The sequence below is a fragment of the Meles meles genome, chromosome 18 (genome assembly GCF_922984935.1).
Source record: "Meles meles chromosome 18, mMelMel3.1 paternal haplotype, whole genome shotgun sequence".
NCBI lineage: Eukaryota > Metazoa > Chordata > Mammalia > Carnivora > Mustelidae > Meles > Meles meles.
Genome location: NC_060083.1, coordinates 10,105,622 through 10,117,846, shown reverse-complemented (window position 1 = coordinate 10,117,846; position 12,225 = coordinate 10,105,622). Strand labels below are relative to the sequence as shown.

The following is a 12,225-nucleotide window of genomic DNA, read 5'->3' as shown; positions in this document are numbered from 1 at the left end:
GATTTAAGCAGGCAAGTCGTGCGGTAGAAGGAATTCCCCGCCTGACACGCGAGTGGGCATTGAGAGTGGACTTGACCTGGATTTGAGGACGTTCCCAGTGTGACTCAGCAGAAGCTGGGTCTCCGTGGCGCGCGAGATGTGGGAGAAGGATGGCCCACGGCTGGGGGGCTGGCGGCCTTTCGCGCCCCTAAGCCAAGGCCTGCGCGCCCCCAGGAGCTGGTGTGTCCCCTGCCCGCCAGTGAGAAGCCCCTCTCCGCTCCTGGGTCCCGCCTCGACTCGGGGCGGATCGCTGAGGACTACTGGGGCCTAGAGGCTGGCGCACAGACAGCAGGAGTGTGGGGTCACAAGGAGGGTCGCAGTTGCACCGCAGCGGTCGCGGGGCTGAAAGAAGTTGGAGGAAAACGAGTCCGCCGAAACCCTGCCCCCCGCACGTCTGGCGCCAGGTCACGCGTGTGAAACCAGGGCGTCCGGACCCAGCGGTTGCAAACGATGCTTTATTCACCCCGACTCCCCGCCGGCCGCCCAGCGCCGCGCCTTTCGGTTCTCCCTCCCGGGGTGTGCGGGCGGGAGGGCGGCCACACCTGAGCCCTCACCTGCGCCGCCGCGCCCCCCGCCCGGGTTTCTTCTCCCCTCGGCGCCTGCGGGCGGGGGCGGGGGGCGCGGCGGGGGTCGGGACCGGGGGCACCGGCCCGGGCGCCGGGCGGATCCCGCTGCCCTGCGGGGGCTTGTAGACCAGGTGGAAGAGGAAGGCGTTGCAGTACCTGGGGGAGGGGGCGGGGCGCGTCAGGGGCGGGGCTTCGATGGGGGTGGGCGGGGCTGGGCTTCGACGGGGTGGGGCGGGGCGGCCCGCGCTGGGCACGCCCCTGGGCGGTGGGCGAGCGAGCGGGCGGGGTCCCGGGAGCTGCGTCCCGCCCGCCGTGTGGGCGTGGGGTCGAGGCCCGCGGGGGTGGGGGCGGGGGTTGCGGAGAGGGTTCCCGGGAGGGCGCAGGACCCCGCGGGGGTCGCGGGCCCTTACCAGGGCATGCAGTTGTCCGCGGCTCGCAGGCGAAAGGGGGAGCGGAAGGGGTTGGGCCGCGGGGGGCTGGTGCCCCCTCCCGTGGCCACCGCCATGGTCTGGTCGTCCATCACGCAGCCGTACTCGCTGCTCTCCGTGAAGAAGGCCGGGACTCGGAGGGACTGCGGTGGGCGCGGGCCTCTGACTCTCGGAGCGGCGCCTCCGCCCAGCCCCTCCCCAGGCGCCAGGGGCGCAGACCGCGGTGGAAACCCGGGACCCAGACAGACCAGGAGGGGAAGAGGCACGAAGCAGACAGACAAGACAGACAGGGTCAGGAGGGCCCTGGGCGCGCCCCGGGTCTGGAGCAGAGAGTGGAAAGAGGAGGCTTTCTGAGAAGGAGGACGATGGGGGAGTGGCAGGAGGGGAGGTCCCTTTTGGCCCCCAAGCAGGTCCCTTTTGGCCTATCCCCCACCTGTAGCCGGGGCAGCGAGCTCAGCCAAGTGTCCTTGAGACCGAAGCCAGAGTTGAATCCTGCAGGCCGAGGGAGAGCGGGCAGAAGCTGTTGCCCACGGCCTTCGCCCACGTCCCCACACTCCTACCCCAGGCTCTTACCGATAACCAGGTCCGGCTTGGGCCCCTGGAGCAGGTGGTAGGGCCGCGCGGACACCTTGATCTGCAGGTCCCTGCGGCCCCCCTTCTCCTTAGTGCTAGAGCTGAGCCTTGCGGATACTCCGGAACCCGGACGGACAGATACTTCTGGGCCATCCTGGGGAGCCAGGAGCGGAGGGGAGAAACCGCTGCAAGTTGGGGCACTGGGAGGGCATGTTAGGCAAAGGGAGAGCGGGAGGTAGGGGGGCAGCCCCTTCCCCGCCAACCCTCACCCTCTGCAGGGTAAAATGCTGCTGGTCACTGTCCGGGGGCAGGCCGTCACCCACAAACTGCAGCTCCAGGGCCACGTGGGGGAGCAAGACCAAGAGCTCCTGAAGCAGAGAGGACAGGTCAAAGTCACACCCCACCCCACCGCCAGCTCCACACCCAAATGCCCAGCCTCTGGTCCTGGAGGGACTCACCCAGAACACCGTGACTAGGTCAAACTCCTTCCCTGCTTCCACCACATGGATTTTCAGTGATTGCTTGTTCTGGATGTTGAGCTCAGGGACTGGGAGAGAAGCTAGAGGCTTAAGAAGATGGTCTCCCTTCCCCGTGTCCCCCTCCAGCTCCCTGCCCCCCTCGCTCCCGCTGCTCTGCTCTCCTTACAGGACTGGGGCACCAGGTGCGTGATGACGTAATACACAGTCAACGGGTAGGTGAGAAGCACAGCCATGGGGGAGTCCAAGCCGAGGCCCCTCCATGTGTAGTAATCGTGCCACGAGCCTGGGGAGAGGGGGTTACTGGGGGACCTGGACCCTGAATAGACCCCAGCCCCTTAGTCTAATAGCCCCCTCTTCCTCAGCCGTTCAGACTGCTGACCCGCCCGTCCTTATCCCTACCTCTAGCTCCCTTGGGGCCCCTCCAGCTCACCAAAGAGGCCCCTGGGTGGATCTGGGGGCACAGGAGGCATCAGTGCGGGCCCATCCCCCTGGAGAAGCTGGTAGGGATCTCCTGGAAGGATGGAAGGAAGAAGAGGATCCTGGTGTCAGGGAGGCCCCCACCCGGCTCATCCCCCTCTTCCTTCCAAAGGAGCTATGTTTCCTGGAGCTACAGCAAGAGGAATGGGAGATTGCCTGTGGACGTGGCCTCTCGTTGGGGTGGGCAGGGGTGACTTCTTTGAGGACTGGGGAAAGGCCTGAAAGGACTGTGGGGGTGGCATTGGAGTTGGGTGCGCGCACGGGGGCATTATCCGGGGCCCTGTTTTCTCCCCCATCCTTCCCTCTAGGCTGAGGGGCCCATGCCTGAAGAGAGGCCCCACGAACCACTGAGAAGAAGGCTGAGGGCTGGTGCGCTGCCCCGGGGGTGCCTGGGGGTGCCAGGGCCTGGAATCAGCATGCTGAGCTGGGTCCAGTAGCCGCGAGTGAGGCCCCGTGAGGCCAGAAAGGCCTCCTTGTTGAAGGTTTCACTAGTCACCTCTGGAGAAGGAGGAGGGGAGCGGTTGAGGGCCTGGTGGCTAGAACCCGAGGCTCTAGCTCTTCTTGAGGCCCCTGAACCGGGTTCTGGTCCTCCAGAGAACGAATATTTTCTAGTGTCTACAGGGCCACAGGCGCCAAACCCATAGGGTCCTTGTAACAATTCCCTGGGTTTTAGGGTTTTTTAAAATACTCATTAGACAGATGAGAAAACCGAGGGTCTAAAAATTCAGGGGATTTGTTGATGGCCCCCAGTTACTGGTGGGGCTGGATAGCGGGGGACGCAGGCTCTCACTCCTCTGCTCCAGACCCCGTCTGTCTGCAGCCCCAGGACTCTGGCCTCCAACCCTAAATCCCCAAGCACTTGGCCTTCAGACCCAGAGCCCTGTACCCAGGCACCCAACCCCGGTCCCAAACCCCTGCCTCAGTTTCCCCCCTTCCACCGCCCCGTCGCCTTGGGGTACCTGCGGTGTAGGTAAAAGGCAGGGTTGCCAGCTCCCCAACCCGCTCCATGAAGGCTGCAAGCCTTGGGCACCAAAATCGGTGGCTCACGTCATCAGGGCGTCGCCGCCAGTCGGCCCGGAGACAAGCCTCGCCACAGTACAAGACAGCGCTGCACTGGGGGCTGGGGTCACAGGGGGTGGTGGGCACCCAGCGTTCAGCCCTGTGGGTGCTTGGTCCTTGCGTGCCCTGCAGCTGCCCGTGTATCAGTCGGTCTGCTTTTCTGAATGCTCTGCTCTTCCCTCCTTTGACTTCCCAGACCCTCCCTCCCCCGCCGGCCAGTTTTCTCTGCTAGCCTGATTGCTGGGGGGCTCCCTCCCTTTTCGGCTGCTCACCAAGGTGTCAGCTTCACTTCAAAGCTATGCCTGTGACAGACGTGGCAGGTTCGAGCCCGGAGGGAGGCAAACGTGAAGCCCGGCCGGGGACCCCACGTCCGCATCGGTGCCTTGGCTAACTTCACTCCCAGCCTCGGGACCAGACTCTCCAAGTCTCTGAATGGGGGTGGACACCGTCAGGCTGGGGGGCTCAGGAGTCCAGATCCCTAGGCCTCCCCAGCCTCTGGTACCCCATTTCTGTACCGATGCAGCTGGGCGTCTCCCACGGTGAGCTGCCGGGGCTTTCGAGGGTCTCCGGAGCCCATCGGGCAGGCCATGCTGTGGCAGAGGAGAGCGTAGGCCCGAGGAGCCAGGTTCTCGGTCCCTGAGGCCTTGCCTGCACTCCCCTGGGTTCCATCCATCAGCAGGTCAATGCCCAGGATGGTGCCATGTTCATCGGTCACCAGTAAGAGGCAGGAAAGGTGCAGGGGGGCGGCCTCTGGGGAAGGAAGGAGGAGTCGGGAGCAGGGGTATGAACATCATGCATGTGGCTAGGGCAGGTCAGCTAAGAGAGGGGACCTGGTAGAGAGGGTGTGCCTCATCTGAAGGGGACTCTGGTGCCGGGGTGTCTGTGGCCATGCAGAAGTGTGAGCCTGCTTTTGGAACTTTCCAGCTTTCTTAAGACTTCTGGAATTTTTTCCTTTCAATATATAAATAGTGGCTCCAGTTAAAATAACAGAAAACATGTGGGTCCATGAAAACACCTCTCCAGGCCAGACTGCCCTGCAGGCCACCCATTGGTGACTCCCCGCTGGGCTGCCTGGTGGAGGAGGTCTTCCAAAGGGTGGAATCCCCAGCCCAGAGGTTCTTACCACTTCTCCGCCCCTTCCTCCTCTCAGGGCCGGCTTTGTCCTCTGCCTTGTCCTCTCCGCAACCATCCTCTCCGCCTCCTGCCTCCTGCTCAGCCTGCTCTGTCTCCCCTGGAGGGTTTGCTTCCTGGGGGGACTCCCTGCGGACGGGGGCTGGCTCCCCAGCCTCCTCCCGGTCTACTTTCTCCAGGCCTGCACCCTCCTCCTCTCCATTCTCTTCCTCCCCCTCCTCCTCCTCTTCCTCCCCTTCCTCCAGGCTGACAAAGCTGACATAGGGGCTTAGGTCTCGCAGGTGGAGTGGGGGTTCATCTCCCAGGAACCGGGCAGCCCCCAGGCCTAGTCCAGGGCCTGGCTCTGCCCCTTGCCCCAGGCTGATGCCCACACTTCGGTTGGGCAAGACGTGAAGCACCCAGAGGGCAGGGTCCTGGGGCAGCCTTCTGATCTGAGCCTCCAGCGGGCGCCAGCGGCCCTCCAGGCTGGCCCCCGCAGTCCCCCGCTCCGCCGAGAACTTTCGGAACCAGCCAAACAGGAGGGCAGCGAAATCAAGGAACTCATCTCGGTATCCAGACACAAACTCCATGTCTTCAGGGGCACAGGGTCTGGGCCCAGACTGAGCAGAGGAAGGGGTGTATGGTGAGGGAGAGGGTAGGGGTGGGTCACAAAATGGGGGCGTGGTTGAGGGTCCCGAGACAACTTTTCAGGGCTCGGGGTGGGAGTTCAGGGGGAGAACGGGCTAGGCTTGGAAGCCGGCGAGCAGGGGTTAAGACGAGTAGTCAGGAGTGAGATGGTATTAGGGCCCAATCTGAGGCCCAACCCCTCCAGAGTAGGGTCTGAATGATGACTAGAGTCGGAGGGCGAGTCCTGTGGGGACGGGACCGGCCAGGAGGGATTATTTTGGATCCGTTTGTAGGGTGTGGGAGGAGGGACCGGATCCGGGGCATCTCCTCCGTTTGGATCGGTTCGGCCGGGGGCCCCCGCGGACCCAGCTCCTCCCGGCCGCCCCTCCACTCCGGTACCTGCAGCCGCCGCCGCCACTTTTCGAAGGTAAATACCTCGGGGGCTGGCGGGGGGCCGGCGTGACGTCAGGGCGCCCCGAGCCCGCGGCCCGGCTGGCCCCGCCCCCAGGGCCCGAGGCGCGCGCGGAGGGGGCCGGGCCGGGTCCACCGCCGCTCGCGGACTTCCCCGGGGGCATCACCCGGCATGTGACCGCGGTCGGGCGCCCGGCGGGGAAGCGAAAGCGCCGCGGGGGTGGCGGGAGCCGAGCGGCCGCGACTCCGAGGGCCGCGGCCTGACCTGGGGCGGCCGGACGGGCACTCCGGAGCCGCGCCGAGCCCGTCGCTCCGCCGCCCGCGCTGCGCGCCCCGCCGAGCCGCCGCGCTCTCCCTTCGCTTTGCGCGCACCTCCCCGGCCGTCCCTGTCGGCGCGGGGACCCGGGGCCGTCTCGGGGCGCGGGGGCGCGGGGGCGCGGGGCCCCGCCTCCTGGGCTTTCCCCGCGGCGGCGGGCGGCGGACGCGCGCGGGCGCGCAGTACCGACCGCGCTGTCGGTTCCGACGGCGGGAGCGCGGGAGGAGGGCGCCGCCAGCTCGCGCCGCACCCCCAGCCCAGCGCCTCGGCCGCGGCTGCCGGCGTCCCCGCGGGCCCGGGACCAAGCCGCCGGCCGCGGAGATGAGCCGGAGCCCGGGCGCCCGGTTCCTCGCGCTCCTCGTCCTGCTGGCATTGCTGCCTCCGCCAGGTTGGTCCGGGGCTGGGCTGGCTCCCGCGCCCCCGAGTCCGCACACGGGGTGCGGGCGGCGGGTGGGGGGGGGAAGCGGGAAGGGGGCGCCGAGGGCCGAGGGGGGGTGTTGGGTAAGTGGCGAGCCGGGGTCCCCAGGCAGCCCGGGCAGGGGACAGGCTGGGGGACGTCCGGGTCCAGGCCGTGCTCAGGACGTGTTTGGGGGTGGGATGTGTGGGTTGGGCCCCGGGGTCAGATCCGGGATCGAGGGGAGAGGCGCAGTAACAGGGTCGGGAGCCCCCTGAACCTGCGCTGACCACCTGGGTCGCCCCCCGCCCCCAGGCCATGGCAACGAGGGCAGCGTCATCGGCAGTTGTTACTGCCACAGGAGGATTCCTTCCCACTCCCCTCCGAAGGGGGAGGTCATGGCACATTTCCGAAAGCACCTGAGAGCCTACGATCGCTGTAATTCCTACATCAGGTAACCGGGGCGCTGGGAGCGCAGCGCCTCTGGGGGCCTCTGGGAACCTCGCAGTGGACCTGGAACTCCTGGGGGGACTGACACCCCCCCCCCCCCCCACTCAGGATTCCATTCGCCCGGCAATTCCCCATGCCTTGCTTTCCCTTTCCCACCTACTTGGGATTTTCCCAGGCTGGGCAGAAAGGGCTCCCCTGCTCTTGGCAGTGACTTCACATCTTTGGAATGAGGAAAGAGCTGAGGTGACCACGCTTTTCCTTCCTAGGTTCCAACTTCACTCTCGCAGTGTGTGTGGGGGGAGCAAAGATGCTTGGGTTCAAGAACTGGTGAGCTGGTTTGATCGCAAAGGTATGGGCTTCCCCCTCCTCCCTGGGATCTGTCTCCAGGGCAGCGGTCTCCTCCTCACAGTCGGCTTTGCCTGGGTCCCCTCCCCACGACACCTCGCGTTGCTGTTGTACCTGGTGCCAGCCAAAGACCCCTCGACCCTGTTCACCGGGTGTCACCCACCATCGCTGTCGCGATCTGTGCCACTCGCGTCTGTGCTCTTAATATTTTTCTGGAAGCCAAGGCACTACTTTTGCTTTCCAGTATTTTACTGTGGAAATGGAAAGACTTACACAAAAGTTGAAAGATTTGTTCAGGGGCCACCCATGGGACCACCACTTAGATTCTACGTTTCTGGCTACGATTCTAGCTTTTATGTATTTGTATTTCATGTCTTTTATGTAGTAGGTACAAAATACAGCAGATAAAAATGTCTACATTTTAAATTCCTACATTCTAAATTTTACGTCAAGTAAACCACATTTGCTTTAGTACACACCCATCTATCTCATTCGTCATCAGTCCACCTTCTTTTTTTTACAAGATTTTATTTGAGAGAGAAAAGAGCGCATGAGCAGGGGGTGGGGGTGGGGAGGAGGGAGGAGCAGACTCCCCGCTGAGCAGGGACACCCCCCCCCCCCCCCCGTTGCAATGGGGCTCCATCCCAGGACCCCTGGGATCATGACCTGAGCTGAAGGCACATGCTCAGCTGACTGAGCCCCCCAGGCGCCCCCCTTTTTAAAATTTTTTTTTTTTATTTATTTGACAGACGGAGATCACAAGTAGGCAGAGAAGCAGGCAGAGAGAGAGGGGGAAGCAGGTTCCCTGCTGAGCGAGAGCCTGATGCGGGGCCCAATCCCAGGACCTGAGCCGAAGGCAGAGGCTTTAACCCACTGAGCCCCCCAGGCGCCCCCTCCCCTTATTTTTTGATGCGTTTCCAGGTTAGGTGCAGGCATGACCACACTTCACCCCCAAACATCTCAGCTTGTGTATCATGGAGCTCAGTACTTGATTGTTGCCTTTTCTCTTTTGAGGTTCAATTTACATACAGTAAGAGGAATAAATTCTTAGGTGTACACATGCCACTTTTGAGATGCGCCTGCTGTATTTTTCTCGTAAAATATACAAAATGTCCTAACACTCGCAGAGAAGGAGTCTTGCGTCTCCTCCATGGCGCACAGACTGGTCTGTGGGCTAGAGACCTGCACACAGGCTTTCCCTTCATCCTCCTGGCCACTGTGGCCCTTGGTAGAATTCTTCCTGCTCTATAGCTGAAAGAAAGGCGTCCCGGGGAGGTCAAGAGACAAGGGACAATGTCGCACGGCAACTCTGTAGCAGAGTCAGGGTTCCAGCCCAGGTCTTCCCCACGTCCCCGGTGCAGATGCTTGTCCCAGTGCTTCCTTGTTGCTGGTCGGTTCACTTCCTTCACCCCCCTCCCCTCCGCCTTCCTCCCCGGCCTTCAGCTGTGACCTTGATGTTCTGACCCCTTACTTCTTGCCTCTCCAGAATTTGGATATGCTAACTCTGGGAGTGCGGCCCCCCAGGAGCTCTTACCTCCTCCCAGCACCCAGGTTTCTGAGCCCACACGAACGGCACCTTTAGACACGGGCTCCCCTGCTCTGACGCACCTGCCACCCGCCTCGCAGTCCACCGCGCAGCCTACGCTTCCAGCAGGGGCCCCTTTGGACAGAAACGTCACCCACGCCGATGACATCACTACATCCACTGAGGGCCACGGTCGGGGGGCTGAGGAGAGGCAGAAGCAGCTGGTAGAAAGAGTAGCGCCTTCCGCGAGAACCTCAGCCATGGTGCCAGTGGTGTCCCTCCTGACCATCATCTTCATTCTCACTGTGGTCCTCCTGTACGTGCTGTGCAGGAGGAGGAGGGAGCAGTCACTGCGGCACACTCCAGGTAAGTTGGGGCTATGGGGCTCCTCTCGCCAGCAGCTCTTAGGTGGAAACGAGAAACCTGCCCCAGGCAGACAGATACGCATCTGTCTGCACCATGGACCGTAGGCCATGAGAGAAGAGTCAGCTAGAGACAGTTACAGAAGAGGGAGGGAGGAAGGAAAGCCATCACAAGCCCAGGGACCAACACTTGACCTTCAGAGTCAGGCAGGGCTTGGAGCAATATAAGATGGCAGCTAGGGGGTACCCGGGTGGGTCCTTGTTAAGTGTCTGCCCTCGGCTCAGGTTGATCCTGTGATGGTGGGGTCGAGCCCCACATCGGGCTCCCTACTCAGTGGGAAGCCGGCTTCTCCCTCTCCCACCTCCCCCTGCTTGGGTTCCTGCTCTTGCTACCTCTGTTAAATAAATAAAATCTTAAAAAAAGATGGCAGCTAGAGCAGGCTAAGGGGAGAGGAACCCGTGGAGGAAGGTGGGAGCCATTCGTTTAGCTTCCTGAGCACCTGCCCTGTACTGGGTTGTGTCGTTGCGCTTTGGGGGCTGAATCCCCCAGCTCAAGCTAGTCCCCCAACTTTTCTTAATTTTAAAGCTGATATCTTCATCCCCTTATCTTTTCCAGATTTGCCGCTGTATTATACACCCGTGGCATCAGACTCCAATGCCTGAGTGGAGAGCGGAAGCCTGTGAGGGTAGATGCGTCTTTTATGCAGCCCCGCACACCTTTAATTAAGACATCAGGATAATCTCTGGTACACGCTAGGCACTCCACGGCCACTTGACGTTTAATATACAAGTATCCAGCCACCGCCCTCTTGTCAGCTCTCCCTGGATTTCTTTTCCATGCTGTAATGTAAAATCTACAATTCACTGTGATACCCTAGACAAATTATGTGCTTAATGACTAAAGATTATTTTTATAATTACTGACTCTTCTATTCTGCAGAAACTGGCTTCAGGCTCCTGCCCGCTGCCCAGGGTTCCTGGCTCCAGCACCTCCCCCTTGATTTTATTTCCTCAATCCCGGTATCACCCACGTATGCTCCAGTGAGAGTCCAAGCTCCCTGCTTCCGTTGCTGTTGTTTTTTTATTAAAACCCCCGGTTCTGCTTTTGTCTCTTTCCATGAAGACGAATGTGCCTTCGCTGGTCCAGTCTACAGAAGCCTGGGGTAGGGCACGGGGTGTTGGAGGAAGTGCGCTGGGGTCTGATCTCTGTCTGAGCTCCTCAGCACTTCCTGGCGCACCTGTGGGAGCACCTGTGGGAGGAGCCAGGGCGTCCTCTGGCGGCCTGATCTTCAAGCGTCTCCATCCCCACCTTCTGCCCCCTATACCCTGCCCAGCTGGGCCCCTAAGTGGCAGCCCTGCCGTCCCACGCCACAGGTCTCTGGGCTTTGTCCCGGCTGCTGGTGGTGGCCTTCTTCCAAGTTCTCACTCTAGCTAGTTGGCCTAGTTTTCCAGCATCTGCTCACAGGTTCGGGCCACATCGCTGAGCTTGAGACGGGCGTAGTCCACTCGCTTCAGGGCCATCTGACAGTCCTTCCTCGAAGAGTAGCTGGAGCCCTCATGGGGCTGCCCGGTGGCCACCTACAGGACAATCAGATGGCTCGGTGACACCACTCTCCTGAGCCAGCTCCCCAACCCAGCGAGCATCTGGTCTCTCGCCTCCTGTCCTCCCTGAGCCGGACGCCGCTGCGGCCCGGTCACCCAGGGTAAATCATCGAACGTGTTAACCTCGTGTAAAATGTGGGTAACCCCAACGACTTCCTAGACATGTTGCAGGATTAGATAAAGCGGCGTCTGGCACAGCGAGAACCGGCTCACCCCTGCCCCTCCTCTCAGGGCGCCGCCCCTTGAGACCCCGAGGTCAGGTCAGGTTTCTGGGCGCAAGGCCCTGGCTTTGGCACCGACCACAAGTCCCTCCCCAGGGCCTCCCCGTCCGGCGGTTCGCGGGACGCGGGCCAGCGAGGCAGGCAAGGCCGCCTTCGGCGTCTTCTTTCCCGAGGCGGAAGCCCACCCCGGAAGGGAGGGTTCGGCAGAGGTCACCGGCTCCCAGGTGGCCGGGTCGCGGCCGCTCCAGAGGCCGAAGCTCCGCCGCGAAGACCCCGCAGGCCGAGGCGGAGACGCTGGGCGCGGCCGGCCGCACGCACCTGGGTGAGGTAGCGGATCTGCCCCGACAGCTCGGCCTCCACGTGCTGCACCGACGCCGTGAAGGCCGCCGCCTGCCGGTCCAGCAGCCGCTCGTTGGTCTTCTCCTTGGACAGCTCCAGGATCACGGTACCTGCGGGGGCCGACAGAGGGCCGGGGCTGGCCGGGGCTGGCCGGGGCTGGCCGGCGCGGAGCCCGTCCCACTGTGGGACCCCGGGGTCCCTCCCCTCCCCGCTGCGAGCGCGGGCCGTCGTGTCCCGAACCTGCATTCTGGAGAATGGCGCCGATCTCTCGTTCGATGTCCTCCAGCGCGCGGAGCCTCTCGTTGGCCAGGCTGTAGGTCGCCATCGCCACCCCCGGCCGCTCCCTCCTCGGGATTTTTCTCCCTCGGCAAACCGCGGCGTCTGAACCCGGAAGCGGCTGTCGGTTTGCGCCTGCGCGGGGCGCGCTCGGGGCTGCGACTACAATTCCCAGGATGCGCGGCGCCGCCCGGCCTGGCGAACTACAACTCCCAGGGTATCGTGCGCACGCCCTGATCTGCGCCGCCGCCGCCGCCACCTGGTGGCCACCTGTAGTAAGAGGAGGCAGCGGGGCGTTGGCTTCCGGGTTCGAGGCGGTTCGGCCCCGCGCGCCTCCGCGACACTCCCGGGGTCTCTGTTGCGCGGCTGCTGGTGCTGGGTGAGGATGCGGGGAGCCCCGGGGTGCTGGGGGCACCCCCCGTAGGGGCCTGAGGGACAGGCTGACTCGGTGAGACGTGCGTTGCTCCTTCGGGGCGGGATCCCCGCGGACACCGGGCTTGGCAGCCTGTCCCCAGGGGCGGGCTCCGCTCAGCCTCCCCCTCCCGTTCTGGTCGCCGGTTACGCGGCGGCGTCTGGGGATGCGTCCTGAGCGGGATGGGTTCTCAGGTGACAGCGAGGTCGCCGTC

General features: G+C 63.2%; 3 protein-coding genes across 4 annotated transcripts; 1 reads left to right on the top strand and 2 right to left on the bottom strand.

The window, feature by feature from the left end:
- Positions 1-509: 509 nt before the first annotated feature.
- ZMYND15 (zinc finger MYND-type containing 15) lies at positions 510-5,943 on the bottom strand. Its single transcript, XM_045985804.1, has 14 exons — positions 5,758-5,943; positions 4,745-5,351; positions 4,137-4,371; positions 3,894-4,049; positions 3,522-3,682; positions 2,908-3,060; positions 2,516-2,596; positions 2,252-2,368; positions 2,065-2,153; positions 1,876-1,974; positions 1,607-1,760; positions 1,467-1,525; positions 1,016-1,176; positions 510-761 (listed from the first exon to the last, which is right to left on the bottom strand). The coding sequence occupies exons 2-14, from the start codon at positions 5,319-5,321 to the stop codon at positions 590-592; spliced, it is 2,214 nt and encodes a 737-aa protein (XP_045841760.1). The 5' UTR covers positions 5,322-5,351; positions 5,758-5,943; the 3' UTR covers positions 510-589.
- A 394-nt stretch (positions 5,944-6,337) lies between these two features.
- Positions 6,338-10,078, top strand: CXCL16 (C-X-C motif chemokine ligand 16). The gene is made up of 5 exons (XM_045985803.1): positions 6,338-6,473; positions 6,795-6,933; positions 7,196-7,278; positions 8,761-9,165; positions 9,778-10,078. The coding sequence occupies exons 1-5, from the start codon at positions 6,407-6,409 to the stop codon at positions 9,822-9,824; spliced, it is 741 nt and encodes a 246-aa protein (XP_045841759.1). The 5' UTR covers positions 6,338-6,406; the 3' UTR covers positions 9,825-10,078.
- On the bottom strand, positions 9,909-11,912 carry MED11 (mediator complex subunit 11). 2 transcript variants are annotated; one of them, XM_045985802.1, is made up of 4 exons: positions 11,564-11,912; positions 11,303-11,433; positions 10,588-10,739; positions 9,909-10,411 (listed from the first exon to the last, which is right to left on the bottom strand). In XM_045985802.1, the coding sequence occupies exons 1-3, from the start codon at positions 11,646-11,648 to the stop codon at positions 10,602-10,604; spliced, it is 354 nt and encodes a 117-aa protein (XP_045841758.1). In that variant the 5' UTR covers positions 11,649-11,912; the 3' UTR covers positions 9,909-10,411; positions 10,588-10,601. The 2 variants fall into 2 exon arrangements, with proteins under 2 accessions (XP_045841758.1, XP_045841757.1); XM_045985801.1 differs by having other exon boundaries at positions 9,909-10,739.
- Between the last annotated feature and the right edge of the window lie 313 nt (positions 11,913-12,225).